The sequence below is a fragment of the Gekko japonicus genome, unplaced genomic scaffold (genome assembly GCF_001447785.1).
Source record: "Gekko japonicus isolate JY-2015 unplaced genomic scaffold, Gekko_japonicus_V1.1 scaffold1077, whole genome shotgun sequence".
NCBI lineage: Eukaryota > Metazoa > Chordata > Lepidosauria > Squamata > Gekkonidae > Gekko > Gekko japonicus.
In genome coordinates this window covers 82,754-105,278 of record NW_015176482.1, presented here as the reverse complement: position 1 = coordinate 105,278, position 22,525 = coordinate 82,754, and the positions used below count along the sequence as shown (strand labels likewise).

At 43.9% G+C, this 22,525-nt stretch overlaps 1 protein-coding gene across 2 annotated transcripts in view; it reads left to right on the top strand.

Moving 5' to 3' along the window:
• The window catches only part of LOC107123873 (chromosome unknown open reading frame, human C15orf52), a 132,865-nt gene that overhangs the window by 84,558 nt on the left and 25,782 nt on the right, over window positions 1-22,525 (top strand). Inside the window, exons 12-13 of one of the 2 annotated variants that reach the window (XM_015427215.1) lie at window positions 847-1,562; window positions 16,813-17,282. In XM_015427215.1, the coding sequence (XP_015282701.1) occupies window positions 847-1,530 (684 nt within the window). In that variant the 3' untranslated portion in view covers window positions 1,531-1,562; window positions 16,813-17,282. Of the gene's footprint in view, window positions 1-846; window positions 1,563-16,812; window positions 17,283-22,525 lie in introns of those variants that run through there. The other variant, XM_015427216.1, reaches the window with a different exon arrangement.

The following is a 22,525-nucleotide window of genomic DNA, read 5'->3' as shown; positions in this document are numbered from 1 at the left end:
GAAAGGAAGGGCAGGCAAAGATTCTTTGTGGACCTAAAGGGCTTCTTAGGGGTGATGGAGGTGAACAGTCATCAGTAGGCCAAGGGCAATTCATGCACAGATTTATGCCAGTGTGCTAAAACAGTCATGCAGGGTGCTCCAGTGTATATTTATTACTTCTTGTGAGTTCTGATATGTGCTGCTTTCTAATAAACAGTTCACAACAACCAGTGTATGGTCTGCAGAAACATTATAGATTTTTAATCAACATGTCAATGTTCAGTAATGTTAAGTTCTATATTTTCAGTTATGCAGACAGGCTTTTGTATACTGGCTCCTTGTTGATCTCTTGCTCTGAATGTTGGGGGGTTTTTGGTTGCTGACTGCTGGTGTAAGGGAAAAGCTAACCGTGGTGCTCTGCAAGCATAGCAACTGGGATGACAAGTGATTATAGGCCATGAAGGCTTATTTAAGCCATATATATATTTGTAATACCCTGACCAAGGCCAGGGCGTTTTATTTTTTCCAGAAAAGAAAGAAAATCACTACAAGGAGAACAGCAACAACAATACCAACAATCACATTATTTAAGCCATATTTTGAGGGGTCTCGAAGACATACCTTATACCTTAGGACAGACTGGAGAGTGTGTGTGCAGCATATTGGGGTGGTGAATAGGGAGGTGGTCAATATGATCCTATTTATTTAGCACAGTGACATTCTATTAAGATGCGACAGCTTTCTCACTAGTAAAGAGTAGTCAGTCGCTAATTACTGATATTGGTAACTTTGGATGTGTAGTCTTATGTTGCTGTACATAAAAGCTTAAGAACTGCAAAGCAGGATATTGTCTTTTTTTCATTCTAGAGACACCCTAGAACTGAACAACTAAAGAATCAAACTCTGGTCAGTGAGCCAGTAAAGGAACATAACTGCACCACAGAGTTAGATAAGAATGCTAAGCCACAAGAGGCCCAAGATGACCACAGTCTTCTCATGCTACAAGCTCAAAGATGTGGAAAGAGCCCATTTGCCTCCAGTGAAAATACCAGGAAATGCTTTGCTCAGGAAAGGCCTGCCTCTGGCATGGATGACCCTGAGGCAGAATCCAAGCTCAGTAATACAATTATTGGGGCTGATCAGTCCCCCAAGGGCCACTGTATGAATAGCAGCTCTTGCCAGGGGGTGGCCCAGAGTGTAATGCAGACTGCTGGATGTGCCATTAAGGAGATCAGTTCTGCAGAAAATGGCTTAGCCAGAAATATGCACTTTGAAAAGAGCCCTAGTGACGAGTGTACAGAAATGGATGCTGGAGGTGAAGGACTGTCACCAGCCAGACAAGCAGAAGGAGAGGCCCAAACTCTGGGCCTCGAGATGCAAAGAATCTCTGAGAAAGAAAGTGATGCCACTGCCTGCCTTGTACACAGGGAGGAGTTCTGCTCCCCAAATCAAGAAATCCCACACAGAACTAATACATTTGTACAGGATGGAGCAAAAATGAGAAACAAACAGGACCAACCTGAGACATGCAATAAGGAAGCAAAAAATTAAGAGAGAACATGCTGAGCTCCAAGAGCATGAAGGTGAGTGCATCCTAATTCATTCTATATGGCATTTTTATGTATGTAGGGAGATTTAGGAGGGAAGGAAGGCCGCATAGTATAGCCTGATCTCATCAGATCTCAGAAGCTAAGCAGAGTCACTACTCGGATGGGGGACCACCAAGGAGGACTCTGCAGAGGAAGGTAATGGCAAACTACCTCTGCTCATCACTTGCCTTGAAAGCCCATTGGTAGGGTCACCCTAAGTTGGTTGCAACTTCAGCACTTAAGTACATAGATTTCCAATCCCATTTATTTAGCTGGCTGCTGGTTATAGGTCAACACTATTTTCAAGTGTCATCACACATGTCAGCTAGCAATTTCTTATCTAGGGGAACGCCAGACAAATCTCTTCTTGTACCCAAGCAGTCCCTGATTTCTTTCAATGGAGGCAGTTGATTGGTAGTGTGCATTTTTTTGTGCAGGTTAATTTGTCTGAAATTGCTTTAACTTGAGTCAAATGTTAAGGTTCCTTCTGATGAGACATTGCCCACAAGTTGACAGGTCATCTTTCTTCATACTGGCATCCATTAATGGAGTTCTTGTGTCAGTGATCCATTTCATGTACAAGGCTATTAGCAGGCAGTGATTTGCAGCAGTGATCTACTTCTATCGGGGAACAGCTTGGGAACTCTTGCCTTTAAATTTTTGCTACAAGAATCCAATCCACCTGAACAGTTTCTCTCAATGGGTGAAGAAATACTGTGAAATGATAACAGTGAAACATTGACTTGCAAGAATCAAACTTTCTCCATTGGCTACTTAATTATTCTTTCCAGGCCTCGAGAACTTTGCCTCTCCTGGGCACCTTTGAAACACAAATATATATTTAATATGAAGAAATATGCATAAACCAGTGTAGACCAGTAATAGTGCATAGAAGTCCCAAGCAGAAGGAAGGCAGATTTCCTCTCCTCCTTTTGCCTTTGTCTTCCACCCATCCATCTCGGAGGTGCTTCTTGCCAGAAGGTCTCTCCTGAGCGGAGGTCACAGTGCTGCCACTGCCGGAGCAATCTCAAGAAATCCGCATCCTGAAAAGGATAGTTCTGGCATTGGCCATTTGGGAGCCACTTCCATGGAAAGGGCTCTCTGGGATCCAGTGGTTTCTTCCACTGGCGGAACAATGCCACAGAAGTCATGAGAGTGGCTGGTCTCGTCTCCTTCAGACTCCTTGTACCCTTCGAAGACTTACAAACCGTACATACTCAAGGAATCTGTGCCGTAGATGTCATCGTGGAAGAGTACTGACTTTTCCTCGTGGCAGTTTGAGGGGCAAACCTGATAGGGAGACGTTTTAAAGAAATTATTGCATCATTTCTAAAGCTTGGGGCAGTTTTAAAAGCCGAGCACAATTTTTAAAAAGCCTAGCAGGATAAAATATGTCGTTCCATCAGGACCAAGAAGGAACAAAAGAACACAGTACTTGGGGAATAAGGGGGCGAACTAGGCGCAATGTTGGAGGCTGTGACTGAATTCTTTAAATAGCTCCTGGGTAGGGGGGCTGCTTGGATTGGAACTGCAGTGTCAGGTGGAGGGGGGGTGGCTTCACTGTCACCCACACCCCTTTTTGTAATGTAAATCAGTCTCATGTGGTAGTGCTAGATCACCTTGTAGAGAAGAATGTTCATTTCCTTGATATATTCCTTACCAGGGCAAATAGAGTCGGCAGGGGCCAGTTTTCATAGGTGAAAGGGGGGGAGAATTACCAATCATCTACCCTCCCCAGGGTTCATAGAAGTCGAACACACCGTGGGGCATGGATTTCAAAATTCTCATTCAGGTTTTCCTTATGAGTTGTTTTGGCCATGCATGTCATTAGAAACCTCCAGTAAAATATCAGCACTTCATCCTTATTGCTAGGAAGGCACTGAGATCTGCACATCCTTCATCTTCAGGCACAGGGGCATGATAGAAGATAATGGAAGGAGGGGGAGAGGAAAGAGGCAGAGAAGAGGTACTGGGATGCTCTCATTTTTACGAAGTAAATCACTTTGCAAGGTACTGGAGATGGCTGATAGATTTTTTTTTTCTTATGGTGCCTGATGAAAGAATTATCACGTGAACATATTTATGTCCCTTCCTTCTTCATGCCATACTTCTGCAAAAGCCTTAAACTGTCAGATTACTGACACAGTCAGAAAAATAAAGGATAATCTCATCCCATTTTGCAGTGATTGACATATCCTGTTAAAGAGCTGAAAATAAAAAGCCCAGTTGTTTCTCTAGTATGTAAGCCCTTAGGTCTTAGACTTTCAATTTCAACATTGGTTTGTGCTCTTTTTGAAAGAACAAGACACCCCCACACTCCTGAAAGAGGTTTCATTCTCATGATTCATGAATAGATTAAGAGATTGTTTACATGAAGATGTTGATATCAGTTTTATTGAAATCAAAATTCTTTAGGTTTGCACAGGTTCATTATCATTGCAGCCAGGGAAACAGAAGATTCCCCCACACACACTAAGACGTATTAATATTAAGGTATAAAATACACATTGCCTCACTGAATCAGACCATTTACTGTGCATTCAGTTTCCAGTGGCAGCTAATCAGATGTCTTGATATTCCCAAGCAAGCCGTAAAGGGCAGCAAAGTAGCACTGCAGCCTTTCATTAAATTTTTTATCTTAAATGAACTGTAAATGTACTAAGCCAAGGAGCTTCTCCTTGATAAGACATTGATCTGGGCCATCTCTGTAGCCTCTGTGTGCCCATCCTAAAAGCTTCACCTACGCTCTGCATTCCACTCTTGCATTTGGCACCAAGAATGGGAGGTGCTGGCACTTGAGATTTAGCCAGTGGGTCAATCCGATAATGGACTGAGTGCTCCTGGCTTGATGGTTGTGCTAAGGGAAAAGCAGCACTGTGAAGCAGAAATCACCCTGGATTCAAGCTTGGATATGGATATGTAAAGAGTCTGCCAGGGCCGGCTAAGCTGCTCCGAGTAAAGGGGCAATCTTAAACAGGTCTACTCAGAAGCAACTCTCATGCTCTTCAGTGGGGTTTATTCCCAGGAATGTGCCCTCAGGATTGCAGTCTTAGCATCTGACTCTCCTTTCTTGTTCTCACTGCCATTCTTTGCGGAGGATGCATGTAAATAGGTATGCATGTATATGAAGTGTTATAAGAACACATAGCAGCAATCATGGGATTCACCAGCCACCATAAATGGCAGATATGCAGGACTGGTGTTGGCGTGTAGGCTGCTTGTAAACTGGGCAACACTGAAATTGGGGGGGGTGATGCTGGTGATGAATGTGTGGTAAAGCAGGACCATATTAGAGCTCTTACTGCTAGAAGAATGCAAGCTTTCAAGACTCCTCTTCAAAGCAAAATGGGAATCATGAAGGTGTAGTAATTTAAAGTAGATTTTGAGCTCACAGACAGCAAATTTGTTAAATAATGCAAATACTACCCCATTTCAAGTAGTGTCTCAATTGTAGCACAGGAATTAACTTGAAGTGCTTTTTGTAGATTGTATGTGCTTTGTGGAATCCAAGGACCATCAGTGTGGTGGTTGTTTTTCTAAAAGAAAATCACTTAATAGTCTTGTCTTTGTTTGCACAGCAATGTTTTCTTTTTGAAAGAAATGCTATGCTTTAAAACATGAATGTACACTTTGTGCCACCAAAATCTGTCCAATCATTATAATCACGTTATAAGATAAAAGACTGAACTAGGAAAACAAAGCAGGGTCCACACCATTTTCTTTAGGGGAACATACAAAGAGAACACTACCTTTATTTAGAAGTTTCATTCAGTTTCAGCCTCCTGCCAGAAGAACACCTACCTTGGCCTTTGGGTTGTGCTTCTCACAATAGTCAGGTACAAGTTCAACTCTTGCTGCCTTTTCCCCATTCTTCTTCTCAGTGCAAACAGTAAATGTAGGAGGATCATGCACAGTGGGGAGGGATGAGGAAGAAATGCTTCCTTTCACAAAAGCCCTTTACAAATGGCACTCTAGCATTTCATAACCAGGAGTGAATATGAGCAAACAGCTTCAGTACATGCAGATGGAACCCCAGATAGTTGCAGGAATGCCTTAATGCTTACTGAAAAGGAACAGGCTTGTAAACCTTTCCCTGTCTTTTTCTGATTGGACCCCGGGAAGTCAGATGATTCCAGTGGCCACCCAAAGTCTCTGCTTGGCAACGCACCCCTTCCCCACACTTCCCAAGGATGCCAATTACAAGCTGGGTAATCTTCACCACCAATGACTCTTAGGATCATCTCCACCCAGATGGAGTCATACTTCTAACACTCCATATATGCATTGCTGTTTAGACGCCCCACTCTTTGCTGCACCTCCCACTACGCTTCTACAAGCAGTTGTGGGGAGTTGTATCACAACTTTGTAATGTAGAACTATCATGCTCCAGGGATGGCAAACTTTTCAACTGCCCCTCCCCATTACCACACTTTAGACAGCAAGATGGACTAGGCGTGGTGACTAGTTTTCAGAGATTTGACTTAGAGAATTAAAAAATAAGAAAGTTTGATAAAGGAATAAAATAATACACATGTGCTGTTCAAACTTTTGGGCTTTGCAAGGGAAGTACCTACACTAGGCACTTGGTAAATGATTCAGAACAGGCTACCTTTATTTGAAGTTGCAGAAGTTTAGACTTCAGCATTACCTTAGATTACCAGGTTGGGACTCCTCTCCACCATGTCCCACTGTGTGGACAAGATGGATTTCTTAGGGGAAAGCTAATCCATCATGGCTTGTACCTATCTCAAGAGCTGCCCAAAATGGAACAGTAATTCCATATAATCATAGAGTTGAAAGGGGCCTCCAGGATCATCTAGTCCAACCCACTGCATAATGAAGGAAATTCACAAATACCTCTCCCCCCCACACCCAGGTCCATGCCCAAAAGACAACAAAAAACCTCCAGGATTCCCAGGCAAACTGGAGGAAAATTGCTTCCTGACCCCAAAGTGGTGATCAGCATTTCCCTGGGCATGTAAGAAAGGGCCACAAGAACTAAGCACTGATGCATCCCTTCCTGCCCACCCTCTCATGATCTGCCTAAGTTCACAGAATCAGCATTGCTGTCAGATGGCCATCTAGCCTCCGTTTAAAAACCTCCAAAGAAGGAGTGCCCACCGTCTCCCAAGGAAGCCTGTTCCATTGAGGAACCACTCTGTCAGAAAGATCTTCCTAATGTATAGCCAAAAACTCTTTGGATTGATTTTCAACCCGTTGGTTCTGGTCTCACCTTCTGGGGCAACAAAAAACAACTCTGCACCATCCTCTATATGACAGCCCTTCAAGTACTTGAAGATGGCTATCATATCACCTCTCAGTTGACTTTTCTGCAGGCTAAACATACCCAGCTCCTTCAATCTTTCCTCTTAGGACATGGTCTTCAGACCCCTCACCATCTTCATTGCCCTCCTTTGGACACGTTCCAGCTTGTCTACATCCTTCTTGAACTGAGGTGCCCAAAACTGAACATGAAACTGAACTGACTGCTTGTATCCTGAGAATTTATAATCTACTCTGGGGGCATCTGTCCCACCTGGGGGTCATTTGAATCTTCCTCCCCCAAGACAGAGTTTAGTTTCTAAACATGCTTCTGTTAGCAGTCTCTGCCGCCTTTGGGTGTAGCCTGGCAGCAGGGTGTGAATCAGTAGCCATTGCCGTGCTTCAGCCGGTGCCACTGGAATAAAGCAAAGGCTGGTTTGCTCTGTGCTGGGAAGCTCCTTTCCCCCACTCCCCCCTTTCTGCCGGCTACGGATCTGCAGCAGGGCTTCTGTACGTGGACCAAGTGTAGTCACAATGAATGCAATATTGGGGTTCATTCCGGGTGGGGGGCATTTCTCCACACATACCAATGCTGTACATGCATAGAAAATACATCCCATTCACACAAAATGGCAACCACATGTGTTGGGAGAGTCATGTGTAGCACACACTACTGCTGTGCACAAGTTGGAGCACCAAAACTGAAAATGTGAAAAGGGTTAAAGTATTCCCGTAGTTTTACAAAGCAGAGTCTTCGCATGGAGGCCTCTGAAGGCAACCACAGCCTACTGTCAATGAAAAAGGAAATATATTTCACTTACACTGCATCCGGAGTGAAGGTCTATAGCAAGAAAAGTATAAACCAGGCACACATGGGACAGCACTACATGGAAAAGGTCTGCTGCAGAAAAAATAATGTATTTCTGAATGACTATGTCCAAACACCCTCCCAGGATTTGAGAGTTTCTCCTTAGTGGTCTTTGACTTGCTTAGCCAACTTAGTTTGTTAATAATGTTTTCTTTTCTAACAGTTATTACACATTTTTGTGTTTTTACCCCATTCTTAATGTGTTTGGGGAAACAAATGCCTACTTGTAGCTTCTTTTGTGAAATAAAATTGTCAGAGGTTTATTACCCTCATCCATGAGATGTTTCAAGTCAAATTTCACTCATTTATGAGAAAGTACCCCCCATTTTGCTAGTAATTATAAGTGTTACAATTTTTTTATCTCCCAAGTTTTTCTTCCCAGTTATTTGGGTTGAAATGGTTCTTGCCCAATTTCAGGCACATAAGAGATAGTGACCCATTTTAAGGAGCAATTAAGCCTCCTACTTGGACCAGTACAGGAATGTGTGACTTGACATTTGAGTTTTCATTCTTTCCCTGAGATCCTATTTTCAAATAAAAATGAAGCAAGCCAGTAAATAAAGCTAAACCTTCCTCCTGTCTTTCTGTGCTTGGTTGATTTCAGCAGTTTCCTCCTATCTTAGCCAACTTCTGCTATCAGAGCTCTTTCTGCAGCCATATTTGTCTACCCTAGAGTGAAAGGAAAACATCTGTCTTCATCATCCCCTTCCAGGGGCTACCTATTACTGGAGGAGGCAGGAAGTCTTTGCCTCTGCTTTTACTTGCCCCCCCCCCCAGCAGTCTCCCTTCACAGGCTATCTTGCCCCTAATGGCTACAAATAAAACTTTCCCATTGGTTTTTCTAGCAGGCAGGCTCAGCACAGCTCCCAAATAGCTCATGCAAACATGATGGATGTGTGCATTTAGCAAACCTTCTCAGAGTCTGAGATGGTGCAGTGGTTGGCTAGGAATGGAAGTGCTATGTGCAGAAATGCCATTTCAAATTATCCTGTCTGGTGGGGAAATTGGCAGACTTTTTTAGCCGCACGACATCCTTGATGGGCGTGTATCTGATGCCACTCTCTCCCCTCCCCTCTCACTGCCTTATGCATCATGGAACCAAAATGACAAGAATCAGTGATATAGAATCACAGGACATACAGAGGATTGACAGGTTTCTCCCATTATTTCTGAGGAAGACACTTAAATTTTCTCTTCTGAGTCATTATAACTTATTTGTTATCATTATAACTTGTTCATTATATAATTCATTCACGTGTATGGTCTTTTCAGGTTGTATTTTTTTTTTATTATCCAGTTCCAAATGCTCCCTCTGTATTCATTTCCCAGCCATCTGGTAGAATGCCATTCCAGCCTGCAGTTCCCTTCAGCAATAAACTAAGCTGCAGGATGACTTCCAGAAACTATAAACGCCTGTTCTAGCCTTGTTTGCAGCCAGCACATTCCCAAAATAAGATCTACTTTTCAAAAAACTCCACAGCAGGTTTAAGGCAGGGATGTTACAAAGTGTAGTCGACTAATTGTGCTTCTAACATAATCACAGAGCTGGGAGTACCTTGGCTGTCAGGCTTAGATGACAGCAAGTCACCTCCAGAGTCTTAACTACATGACCTAAATCAGTAGATGTTCTGAACAGATGTTGTAAGGAATATTTTCCTATGTTCCTGTAGTTGGCATCTGTTGCTTCTTGTTCTGCTGTTACTGGATAAGTCAAAGACTCTTTTTAATGATATTTTTGAAAAGACTTGAAACTGTAGTCATACCTCCCCATTTTCTTTCTCAGGCGAGTGGTTTGCAAACTTTGTACCCTCAGAGAACTTTCCCTGCATCATCTTGTCTGCTGAGGAATCCTAAATATCTCCTGTGGAAGATTTAGAAGCACATTCTCAGGCCCAAACTGCATACAACGTCAGAGATCCATGTGCAGATTTCCTCACCTGAGAAAGCGTCAGCAGGGAGGGGTGGAATTTGGCCACATCAGTTGGGAGGTGGGTTCACGCTCCCCTCCAATTGCCTTTTCTTCAACTGGAAGTCTTCCCCCAGGTTGGTTTTTAGGCACAGTGCCAAAAGACAACTTGCCAAAGTTTGCCTGTCTCACCACCACCACCACCACCACTGGGATAATTTCCAGTTAAAGAAATGTCTTGGAAGGGGACCAGATCCATTAAGGAGGGGCGTCTGCTTTTTGCTGCTGACCTGTGATAGAAAGTGCCATTAAGTTGCAGCTGACTTATGGCAGCACCATATGGTTTTCCAGGAAAGAGACACACAAAGGTGTTTTGCCATTGCTTGCCTCTCCATAGTATAGGGTTGCCAGCCTCCAGGTGGTATCTGGAGATTTCCTGCTGTAACAATCAATCTCCAGATGACCAAGATCAGGTCCCCTGGAGAAAATGGCTGGAGGGTGGACTGTATGGCATTATACCCTGCTGAGATCCCTCACTGTCCTGGGTCAGAGCAGACTCAGCCGAGACCAAGGGGATGAGACAGAATCACTAACCAAAAGTGCAAAGTCAAGAGTTCAGTCAAAGAGTCATACACAAGGGAAGCCAGCCAAGGGTAGAAGAAGCAGAGTCTGAGCAGGTCCAAGAGGCATAGTCAAGCAGGTCCAGGGTCGAAGCCAAAGGTTCAGGAGTTGCAGACAGAAACAGGTCTGGGTGGTGTGGTCATGCATCTCCAGAAAGTTGACAAGTTGTTCCCACACCTACCCCATCTGATGTCCCATCTTTTATGGGCAGCTCGCAGCTGGGTCTCATTCCTTGTGAGAGAGCCATCCATTTGACTCATTAACCCCAGGTGTTCCTCTTGATTTGGCAGTTGCTGGGCAGCGAGGCGCGTGCTCTGCCTCCTCTTGAGGAACTCCAAGCATGCCTGTCGCCTCCTGCATTCCCCTGGCTCCAGGGAAAGGGGAGGAGAGGCAACCTGTGGAGTCTCCCCAAGATCTTGGGTTGTTGAGGCGCCGCCTCTCGTTGCCTCTTCTGTGTTCCCAGTGCTCATGGGGCTGGAGCACATGCTGTCCTCAGCAACTGGGGCTCTAGGACCTGCCTCCACCATCTCAGGGTCGTTGACACCATCAGCTGGTGGAGCCTAAGAGTTGCTGACGGGGACATTATCAGCACCTGCTAAGTAATCCTCAGCTACAGCAGGCTGGCCCACGATACTCCCCAATCCCCGCCCTCCTCAGGCTCCACTCCCAAAATCTCCAGGTATTTCCCAGCCCAGAGTTGGTAACCCTGGTCCTTGATGGTCTCCCATCCAAGTACTAACCAGGGCCAACCCTGCTTAGCTTCCAAGATCTGATGAGAATGGGCTAGTCTAGGCCATTGAGGTCAGTGTACCACTGACTTATGCCACTGGAACTCCAATCTTAACCAGGATCACATATAGTTTGGCCTTAACTGCATAGTTTTGTGGAGCCTCCTTACTGCTCTGCACGAACTGCAAGTGTGGCCTAGAACCTACCGCTCTTGTTGGCAGGGGAAGATCAGTAATGGTGGGAGAGCAGACTTTTAAGGGGCATCTTTTGTTCTTTTACTGATCTTCCCAGTGTAAGTTACCAAGGAATCCAATGGTTCCTTGGAACACAATTTAAAACCACTACTGTGGGTGAAACACTGTTCATGCCATCAGCCTTTATCATCTTGGATAGCTCTCATACCCTGCTTCAAATGACCAGAAATAAATATTTACTCAAAATGCAGGCCTTGAATCCCCTGCAGAATTTTCAGCAGAGTGCCAGAGAAAAGCAAGCAAGCCACAGAGGCTTTTCATTCAGCTCTCTCAAGACTATTAATTTCAGCATCTCCAGAGAAAATACAGCTGGGGTAAATTTCCAAAGCACAGTGGGGTGCTGACGTCAGCATTCTCCCTGACGTAAACAAGCACAGTATGGCCAAAGCCCTGAATGCTGCAAGTCTGGAAAGCAGATGGGAGATCGGTTTTCAAATGCAAGCCAGTCTTGAAGGCTTTAGCACTGCTGAGCCAGCCACAGGATTCCTTGCTCTCCTCAATAAGAGGCAATGAGAAGGTCCATATTTCTGACATAGAAAACTTCTGACCTCTAGGTAGGAAAGGGGGCATTACCACATGTGTGTGTGTGGCATAGTCGGTATTTATTGTTTTAAAGATCACCCACTTTCCCGAGAAAATCTGGATGCTGTGACTTTTGTTAAACAGTGTGCAAGTTAACAACTTCACACTCATGATGATCTTGCCTTTTGGTTATATTTATTTATTTGCTTCATTTATACCCCACCTTTCTTCCCGATGGAGACTCAAAACAGCTGAGGGCATTGGGATGTTGTGACAGAGTTGCTGAGGCCATGGCTGCAGCAATCTGTAGGTGTTAGGATACTCAGGTACCTGTCCCTGCCCTCCATTGCCAACCCTCACTCCTGCAAGCAGCAGAAGGAAAATGGTGGAAAACAACACTGTTATCTTCACCTGGAAGTCATGTCACTGCCCCCCTGTGATGCTCTGGGAATTAACCCAATCTCCATGTTATTTACCGTAGAGTCTTGGGGGGGGGGGGAAATCCCTAGAACGTCATAGGTAGTGATGTCACTTCTGGGTGAAGACCCAGATGTCAAACATTCCCCTGTCAGGCCCCTCCTCTAAACAGCTCCTAGGGAGCATGGATGCAGGCTGGTATCCCTAGTAAGAGCATAATGTAGTGGCTAGTTGAACCTGGTATGAGCATGGAGTGATAATGTCTCTTGCGGTTGCTGGATTCCACTAGCCACTTAGAAGCAGTGCACCTGCACAGTGCTGCACTGTGGCCCTGGTAGCTCTGTTACTGCTTATCTCCAATATGTGAGCATATGAAGCTGCCATATACTGAATCAATCAGTATTGCCTACTCAGACTGGCAGTGGCTCTTCAAGGTCTGAGGCAGAGGTCTTTCACATCACCTAGTACCACATCCTTTAAATGGACATGCCGGGGATTGATCCTTAGACCTTCTGCATGCCAAACAGATGCTCTGCCACTGAGCCATGGCCCCTCCTTATATGAGAGCTGCTGCCTTTACCTCTCCTTCAGGGCCACTCGGGGTGGGGCAGTCATATGATGAGCCATCGCTCTTCTAACCCCTATACCATTCTGGTTCCCCACCCTATCTTAGGGCATGTGAAGGTGTCAGCTTTCCATGGAGCTCATCATGCAACACTATATTAGAAGCAGGAAAAAAGCACACCAGTAAGAAGATATATGTTATTTCACTAGGATGTGAAAAAGAAACTCTCCATAATCACATAAGGCCTCTAACCAGACATAAGTGTGTGAAAATCTTTCTGGTTTAAGAAGAAAGAGGCACAAATCCCATTCCCTGGATAGCAAAAAGATTGTTGTTGTTATTATATAGCATCTCAAAGTATTTGATATTTAGAAGAGTGGTGGACATAAGGAGCTATACAATCTACACTTGATTAGTGAGGAAGATAACAGAGGGAAGGGAAAGAGAATGGGAAAGGAAGAAACGAGGCTGATGGGCTGAATATATTATGTTTAGTTACCCACACTAGGGCTTCACTAGATGAGATGAGTGAAATGTGTGACTGGATCTTCTGATGCTTCCCCTCTTCTGACCCCCAATTCAAATATCTCCACTGTGGCTGCTTTTGAATATAGTTCCAGGTGGTCAGCCTTGTTGGTCTGAAGCTGCTTTTGAATGACATTAAAGATTACAGGAGATCTCTGGTGCCCTCTAGATTAGCCATAGATACTATTTCAGTTGTGGTCTAAAAGGAGTAAAAGAACAGAGATGGCCGCTTCTGTAAGCAGCTACTAGAAATCCTCTTGTCTATAAAACACATTGTAGGCAGTGCTGTTGGCATCTTAGTTTTTGCCTACATTAATAAATGCTCCCTTCTAGTCTTTCAGAGGGATCACATTCTTCCCACTCTCGAGGCCTTTATTTCCATTCTTGTGGTCTTCCCACACTGCAGGTTATCTTTGTACTTACTGAGCATTAAAAACCTGTCAACAAGATGCAGAGCCATGTATTTAAATATAGAAGTCTGAAAAGGCTAATTCAGCAGTTCCGAAAAGGCCTGTAGCAGCCAGAAAAGAAAGGGGGGGGAGGGGAATCTCTCTCCAATTTCAGATCAATAGACATCAGATCAGGAGGTTCTTGCAGCCCCCAGCCCACACAGAACAGAGAAGAGCTTGTGTTCCAGTCCAAGAAGCCTTTGAAAACCAGCATTTGCTTAACATTTTGAAATAAATTATTATTCATCCACTTTAATGTACGGCCTATTGTTCAGTGCTGATCAGTAAAATAGCTTGTATACTTTATTATATTCTATAATTATAAATTAATTAATTATAGAATATAATTTTATAATTTCACAGGATAACAAAGATTAAGGAAAAATAATACTAAGTGGTAACTGACCTTCTCTGAGTGACCATGCAGTCCGACTGCCTTACCAAAAGAACATTCTAGCAGCCTAGTCAGGGAAGTGTTGCCACTAGTGGGGAATGGGGGGCAGAGAGCTGCCAGCTCAAGGGTTGGGAAACTCCTGGAGATTTGGGGATGAAATCTGGAGACGACAGGGACCTCAGTGGGGTGCAGTGCCAGAGAGACCACTCTCCAAAGCATCCATTTTCTCCAGGGGAACTGTTTTTCACTATCTCCTTATGTCTTTAAAAAAAAAAAAGTAAACAAGCTTCCTGCTCTGTTCCCTCATAACCACTATGGAACAAATGCCATTCCTGAGAGACACCAGTAGTGGGGGAGGAGAGCACGTTATACAACTCACTTAGCTGATCATTTCACCCTCTGAGCAGGAGTCCATGACCTAGGTTTGCCAGCTTCCAGGTGGGGCCTGGAGATTTCACAGAATTACAACTGATCTCCAGGCAACAGAGATCAGCTCCCCTGGAGAAAATGGCTGCATTAGAGGACAGACTCTGTGGCATTTTATCCTACTGAGGTCCCTCCCGTTCCCCTCCTCCCGCAAAACCTCCAGGTATTTCTCAATCCATAGCTGGCAATCGTACCATGACTTGTCTCTTTGTTTCTCCAAACTAGACAAGACACAGCCGTGGGTGGGGGAAGGATTGGGACCAAGGTAAAGAGGGGGTAGAGGTAACATTTCCCCCCTCCCCCTTTTTTACATTTATTCCAATTATGGGACTCCGGCGTTTTGTCTAGTTTGGAGGTAAGGCCCCCCCCTCCCATTTATTTCAATTTCAGTTTCTTGTCTAGTTTGGCCCTGAAGCAACACTATGATCTGAAGGTTTTCAATGGAAATGGTGAAGTTGTTTCAAACTATTTATATGAGCCTGAAGGAACTGGCTGTGATTGAGGCAGGCAATTATTTTTACACTTAGCAAAATGTCAGTCAACTCACCATCTGGAGAAGGTATTGATAGTTTCAGTTGATTTGAGGCATGCTTAGGACCCTAACAGCAAAAAAGCCCAGTACAAGACCACATGGGAAAGTATGATTAGATAATGAGGTAATTACAAGGATGGAATTAAGAGCATGTTGTGGGTCAATCGTAGCTGATTAGACAGAGGGCCATGCACAGTCTCAGTCATTCTGCCATTGACTTGAGCTTAGTAACTGAACACTGGAAGTAGACCTGGCATCTGGAACGGATATGGGGACAAGAAGTATCTGTGTGTGCGTGAGAGAGAGAGAGAAAGCACACCAGAATCTCTGTTGGTGCTCACTAAAGTAGTTGGAAGGGCCAATACTGAGCCAACATTTTTCACCATAGTCACTGTATAGAACTCCTTGGGCTGATCCATCATGTTGGCTAGGAATGGTTTTACTTTCAAATATGTGCAAAAACTAAGAGCAATCACAGTGTGTTTGGTGAATTTTAGCCAGTACAAATGTGTGTCTAAACATATGCTCCTGCCCCCCACAGATTATGCAATGGTCATGCCCATCCATGGTACAGACTTCCCCAGACATAAGAACATAAGAGACGCCAATGTTGGATCAGGCCAAAGGCCCATCCAGTCCAACACTCCCTGTCACACAGTGGCCAAAAATACTAGGTGCCATCAGGAGGTCCACCAGTGGGGCCAGGACATTAGAAGCCCTCCCACTGTTGACCCCCCACCCCCAAGCACCAAGAAGACAGAGCATCACTTGCCCCAGAGCCCCTATCTATACCTTGTGGCTAATAGCCACCGATGGACCTCTGCTCCATATGCTTATCTAATTCCCTCTTGAAGCCGTCCATGCTTGTAGCCGCCACCACTTCCTGTGGCAGTGAATTCCAAGTGTTACTAACTCTTTGGGTGAAGAAGTACTTCCTTTTATCCGTTCTAACCAGACAATTACAACACTTTAAAAAAAAGATATCTACTGCACTACGGGGTCAAGGAAAATGCTGACTGTAAAGCACACAAGCAATACTTAACGAAGCTAAACACATTAAAATAAAGAATCCCTGTCTAAAAAGGAGGAAATACAGGGTAAAAACTTGCCATGAACAAAAATGCAGGTCCTGCTGCTGCTGTGATAGTCAAAAGAGAGCCTAGTAGAAAGATGCTTGTCCCACTCCCTTTATGACATGCACAGATACACACATCTCCTCTGCAGAGGAGCATCAGAACTCTATAATGTCCTTGGAGTTGGGTCTGTGCAGACAGAGAACTGGGAACAAGAAAAAGTGATATGCCCAAGGTCACTCAGTGGGTGGATAGATCTACATTTAGATTCAAGGTTAACATTCTGTCCACTAGTCCACAGCAGTTCCCAGAGGTCCTTGGGTGTTAAAGATAGGATCACAGGCTCCTGCAAGCAAGCATATAAACCAAGTCTCTCATGACCCACTCTTCCTATCAGCATTTGCCAAGTAATTGACTTGGGGGAGCCACAGTGCAGGATTCTGCCTCCTTCTATTATTGGACATTTACAGTGTGCCCATCACAACATCAAGAACTACTACATGATAAGCATCTGCACTGAATTATGTCAGATGGGATCCTAGCTGGGCAGCAGCTTGCAGTAGAACTCCCTGGCCGTTTTAATTTATTGCTCAGTGGTCCATGATAACGCTGAGTGTTTTGAAGCAGGTTTTGTTTGTGGCAGTCAGTGGTCCCTGATATGTTGATTTTTTAAATTGATTTGAGTTTTGTTTGTTTTCTAGGACAATGTATAATGCAGAGCTGGTTACAAAACAGAAGAGCAAAATCTCTCCCTCTGACACCATCCTTCCATACCAGGCTTTCCCTCTTCCCATGAACACCATCCACGGCAGGCAACATTTGCTTATTTGGGAGCCCGTTGTGTCCTGAAATTGTCTGTTCAGCTTTGGCAGCAGTCTCCCCCAAAGCGCATCCTCCGTGCCAAAGACAGAATACCTACAGCAAAGCACCGATGCTTTTATTTTTATATCTAACTCCCCCCACCTATACTGTGGGCATGTGGCCAGCCATGATGCACTTTATGTTATTTAATAACTAATTTTATTTCAAACTTGGGTTTGCTTGTAGATATTTACTTCTTTTCCCCTCTCCTATATAATAGTCAATGGGTATATTATCCAGAGAATAGGCTTTACACAGTCGCATCATGCTTGAGCCTATGGCTGACCAATCAGAGACAATGGAGTAGAGGCAATCGTCTCCTGAGTAATAAAGGTATTAGAAGAGACAGTGGTTTAATGCAGGGAGGTTATTTTGTAGCTTTGTATGAGGGAGCCAGAATGATAAGATGGGACCAGCAGTAGCATAAGGTGTTTGCAGTTTGGTTCTCTTTAACAGCTTTTCTTTTTAACCTTCCTGGCTTTGGAAATTGTGACTTTCATTAACATCCTAGAATCAAATGCAGGGAACAGTACTTTTAAATGGGAATGAAAATCTCTAGCTTCCCAGGCATTGAATGAAGACAAGGCAATGCCGTGTGTATGAAGTGAAAAGGCAATTTAATAGCCATTGCTGAGACCAAAACGTCTTTGACATGAGGCCTCTCTCAAAACAAAGGGAAGAAGAAAGTGACCCAGGTCAGAGCAGAGAAATGCAAAATGTACAGAGTGATTTTGACACTTCATGATAGCATCCAGAAGTTCTAGATGGACCAGATAGATTTTTCACAATGAGATAGCCAGAAATTTTGGGTTGGTGGAGCATGGGGAAATTTTGTGGGGCAGCAGGGGCCCACTCCTTCACCTCCTGCAACATTTAAAGGGCCCGCTGATCAGCTGGAGGGCTCTTTAAATCTTGGAGGAGGTGAGGGAGAGGGGCAGCTGCAAGATTTAAAGGGCCTTCCAGCTGACTGGCGAGCCACATGCTCCACTGATCGGCTGGAGGGCCCTTTTAATGTCACAGGAGGGGAGGGAGGGGAGAAGGGACAGCAGCTGTTGTGGAGTGTGCCTCATGTTTGAGGGGGTGGAGCCCCGAAATGCCCCACTGTAGCTATGGGCCTGGTTATGACACTTTGGGTCTTGTTTCATTTCTCCTGCTGTCCTGCAGTCTTCTGCATGCCTTGGAAGTGGGCAGTGTAACCTGCAAGCTAGAACTGATTTGTGGCAAGGCATTAACCCTGTGCTTCAAGAGCCACTAACAATTAGGGATGCAAAGGTGCAGTGAAAGGTGTGGGCATGAAAAACCCAGTAGTAATGATTTCAAGCATCCGTGCCAGATGTTTACACACTGTGCCTTAGCTCTCCAAAAGTACAATCCAGCAGCAGACATTCAAGTTTCATTGATTTCAATGGGAAAGTTAAGCACCAATTCAGCACCACTCTCCCATTGAAAACTGTGATTTGTAAGTGTGTTGGCTGAATTGTGCCCAATACATTTTTTAAAAATATTAGAGCCCTTTAATTTGCTTTTTGCCATAAGATGGTTGCAACTTCACAGCATTTACATATGTAAATTGCTTTCTAGTGCACTGCAGGCCAATTTTCTCCACAATCATAAGAACTAGAAACTTACGTGATGCATAAAACTGAGAATCTCCATTTCCCTGGGCTGTTTTCTTCTCACTTTGCTAGAGCAGTGGAGGGGCAAAAAAAAGAGAGAGGCTGTAGTGGACTTATTAGCACACAGAGAACAAAGGAGGTGGGTGCTAAGCTATGTTAAATAAATGGAGCTATTCAGTTCAGTGGTCACTCAGGGCCTCTTTGGGAGCAGGAGCCGCTTTTTGTACTGTCTTGGGGTGCCTCCTGGATGAAGCCACATATGGAATGCAGCACTGATTGGTTTTTGGGGCAGTCACTGCAAGTTCAGCATGTGGGTGAGCTTTAACATGGCCTCCTCTGTGTGGAAAATCTGGTCCTGAGGTCAGTGCAGGTAACAACACTGCCACTCTGAAGGGGCCATGATGAGAACAGATTTTCACAAGTGCCTGAGTGCTGCATCAATTTCGATGTGTTGAAGTTGCTCCCATTAAGTTGTGCACTTGAACATCTGTATGCTTTCTCATATGTTCACAGTCTAGACCATAACATAACATGTAATGAAAAATGAAAGTTCTCCCTAATCAGTTAGGCTTCTCACCTATGTGAGGATATGTTCAAGTAACATTAGAGGCCTTTGGCTGGCTCTTTAAAACAACGAGAAGTTCAGCCCTCCTCCACACTGAGCAGGAGTCACCAGACGCTTCTTTCTCTCTCTCACCAGTCTGTCTCTCCTAGTTTTAATTCTCTTATCAGGCCAGTCTTCTTAACCTTCTCCTCATCCCTTCATTCTTCAGGATTTCCCATCCTTATTTTCCAGGCCTCCCTCCTTCTCTTAGTCTGCTCAAGCCCCTGCCTGCTCCTCTCCGTAGACATCTGTGACTGTTGCCCCCCCAGGCTTCGCTGCGTGCCCCTGGCCCTTTGTCGGCTCAGCTCAGATCCACTACAGGCAGCCAGAAGCTTCGTTACTACCAACTTTCACAAACCGCCGAAACACATTATAATATAAGATGTTCTCCCTGCAAAACTGAAGAGGGAAAATTAACTTGTGACGAATTTATCACATCAGGAATTAATGTGAGTGCAGCCATGCTATAGTCCTGGATCCATTAGTATTCCCCCCTACAGAATTTAAATTGGGATAATTTAGTACTAAAGCAAACAGCTGCCGTTTTAGGAAATCGATGCATTGAGTGAATGCTATATAGATTGTTTGTGGGGAAATGTTATATTTGATTCTGATGGAATCATAGAGGAAACTAGGTGGTGGGCCAAGCAATCAGCTAGAACATACAAATGTATGTGCCTATTGAGCTCATAAAGAATGGAAGCACAGTAGTGATTCTCTTTCACTGTATGGAGCACAAAGCTAATGTGTCTGTGTGTAGAGAATTACACAAAGACTTCTAGGTAGGCAGCTCATAGTTGAAAGCCCTGCTCTTATAACAGTATCTTTGCTTTATAAGCCCCATCTTTCCCTGCCTTTTGCCAGGATAAAGAGATACCAATGCCAGCAATCCATCAGAGCATGATGACTTGTTTTATGAGAAGACATACCTTTAATCCAAGGGAGCTCCATGTTCCTTATCTCCAGTTCTTCTGTTTATTTATAACATAGCTATGCCCCCCCACAGAGAAAGCAAAAGAAAGGTCTTTTTGCAAGGAATGTCTGCATTTCCACATCTGCCCTGTGATTTTGAAGCATCTGCTATTCTCCATTGAAGGAAGAAAGCATGTGCTGAGTATGCATTCATGTGTGCATAGAGATCTACTTGGCTTCCTGACTATAAATTCCACTAACCAAAACAGCTATTGCACCTACTGAAGCTGCTGGCAAGAGTCAAGTGGAATACCATGTTTTTGGCTTTATTAAACTACTAAGCACAGAGAAATTAGTTTTTCCCACTAATTTGAATGTAAAACACCCAGTCATTCTCCATTCTATAGAATTCATTCTCCACACTCTTTTCACAAGGATTTCAGAAACTGGTTTTAAAAAAGACAGAAGAAACTGCTATGCAATTATATTCATGTGCTTTACTGGAAATAGTAATTTGAACCAATGGTAGCCAATGGTCCCAGTCACATGAGCGGGGTGATCCGCTGCCGAAGGGAGGCAAATTAGAGCCGGAGCAAAAAGAACCGTGGGAGCGCAATCCGACGTGCCCCCACAGCTCCGTGCTCCGGAACCGATCACACGTTGTGCAGCAAACCGGCAGTAGCGTGGTTGTGCGCATACATGGGACGGGGGACGGTGCTGGCTGCGACAGGCTACCAGCGCTTCCCCGACCAGATGCCTGGAGTTGCTGCGCATCATCCGGAAGGTAGTGCTCTGTTGCTAGTACCTTTTAAATGCGCATTTTCGGGGACGTGTGCGTGATGCTTCCCAGATGTTGCGGTGTGATTGCGCCTGTTTGATGCGCCCCCGATCCGTCCCTCTTGCGGGGCAAATCCTCCCGTGTGACCGGGGCCAAAGTTGATTTCTGTCAGAAAGATACAAACAGATCCAACAACTGGTGAAAAAATGCTTTCAGGTTTAGATGTTTTTGACCTGAAAAGGCCCAATTTCTAAAAGACAGAACATTCAGTAGTTAGTGATTACAACTAGTTATTGCTAGATGATGAACTCATATGGTACAAATAAGAGAAAAATAAACCCAGCCTACACTTACATCCCTCAGTTGATTTTCAATGGGACTCAAACACACCCTTTCCTTTTGGTTCATTCTAAGTAGACAGATTTTTATTTGTATCACTTAACACCGTTTTGAGCAGGATTTTCACCAGTGGCTCTTATATCATTTTATAGCTCTGCCACATTAAAAAGCTTGATCCACTTTGTCATATCATTTGCCAAAACACAGAGTTATTCTCCTTCATAATACACTCCATTAAGTTCTATTTAATATTTTTAACTTATTTATGGAGGGGGAATTGCTATTCTGCCTTTTCCCCCTAAAGACCAAAATAATGTAAAATCTAAAAATAAGTTGTATGCGGACAGGAGGTGATACTGAAAAGAACAAGCAGTGCTGTGAGACAATACCAACTAAATCAAATGCCTTAGTTACGTATGTACTCTTCCTTCCTTCCTTCCTTCCTTCCTTCCTTCCTTCCTTCCTTCCTTCATCTACACTACAATCTTCAAGCAGTTTTATATCAGTTTAACAGCAACGGCTTCCCTTCAAAGCCTCCTGGGAATTATAGTTTCCAAAGGATGTTGAGAATTCTCTGTCAGACATTCTTCCCCTCCCCAGTTTGCTGGGGAAAGGCAATTGCTTGTGTGTTAGTTGAAATCTGTAGTATTGACATATCCATTGAGGGGTCTGAACTAACTTGGCTTATTGACCTTTTTTTGATACAACCAAGGCACAGGTTATTTCTTGTTTTCCAAAATTTCCATGATATGGTTGAGAGACTACTGAAATAGATAATATGTATAGGGATTATTTTTATTAAATAAATGATGCTTGAGGAAAACACAAAGTGTTATGCCATTCTTTTAAAAAAAAGCTTTGGGAGATTTGGGAAATTAGCAGCTGCTACACTGATAAGCTAACAAATATTTAAGAGTATGTTAAAATGCAGGTAAGCAGAAGTCTTCAAGATCAAGATTAATTTTTGGGGGGCCCCCGGAGGGGATTTTTTATTGCTTTTTTAATTGGACTACAAACTACAAAGAAAATAAGGGAAGGGAACTACAATTAAGGAGAAAGAAAAGATAACCACTACTAACTATAACCCCAAGAGTAGGAGATCATTAAAACAGCTAAATACAAAATCTTTCCTTGAATCGCTAATATCTTTTGAACTTAGTCAGACATGCTAAAATATCTTTTAAAACTTAGATTTAACTGTTAGAGAGAAACCCCAGAGCATCTCATTGTTAAAAACCATATTTTCAAAGGCACAATTCAGAGTCCTTCAGCCTTCATTTTTTACTTTTCTTGTCTTTTCCTCA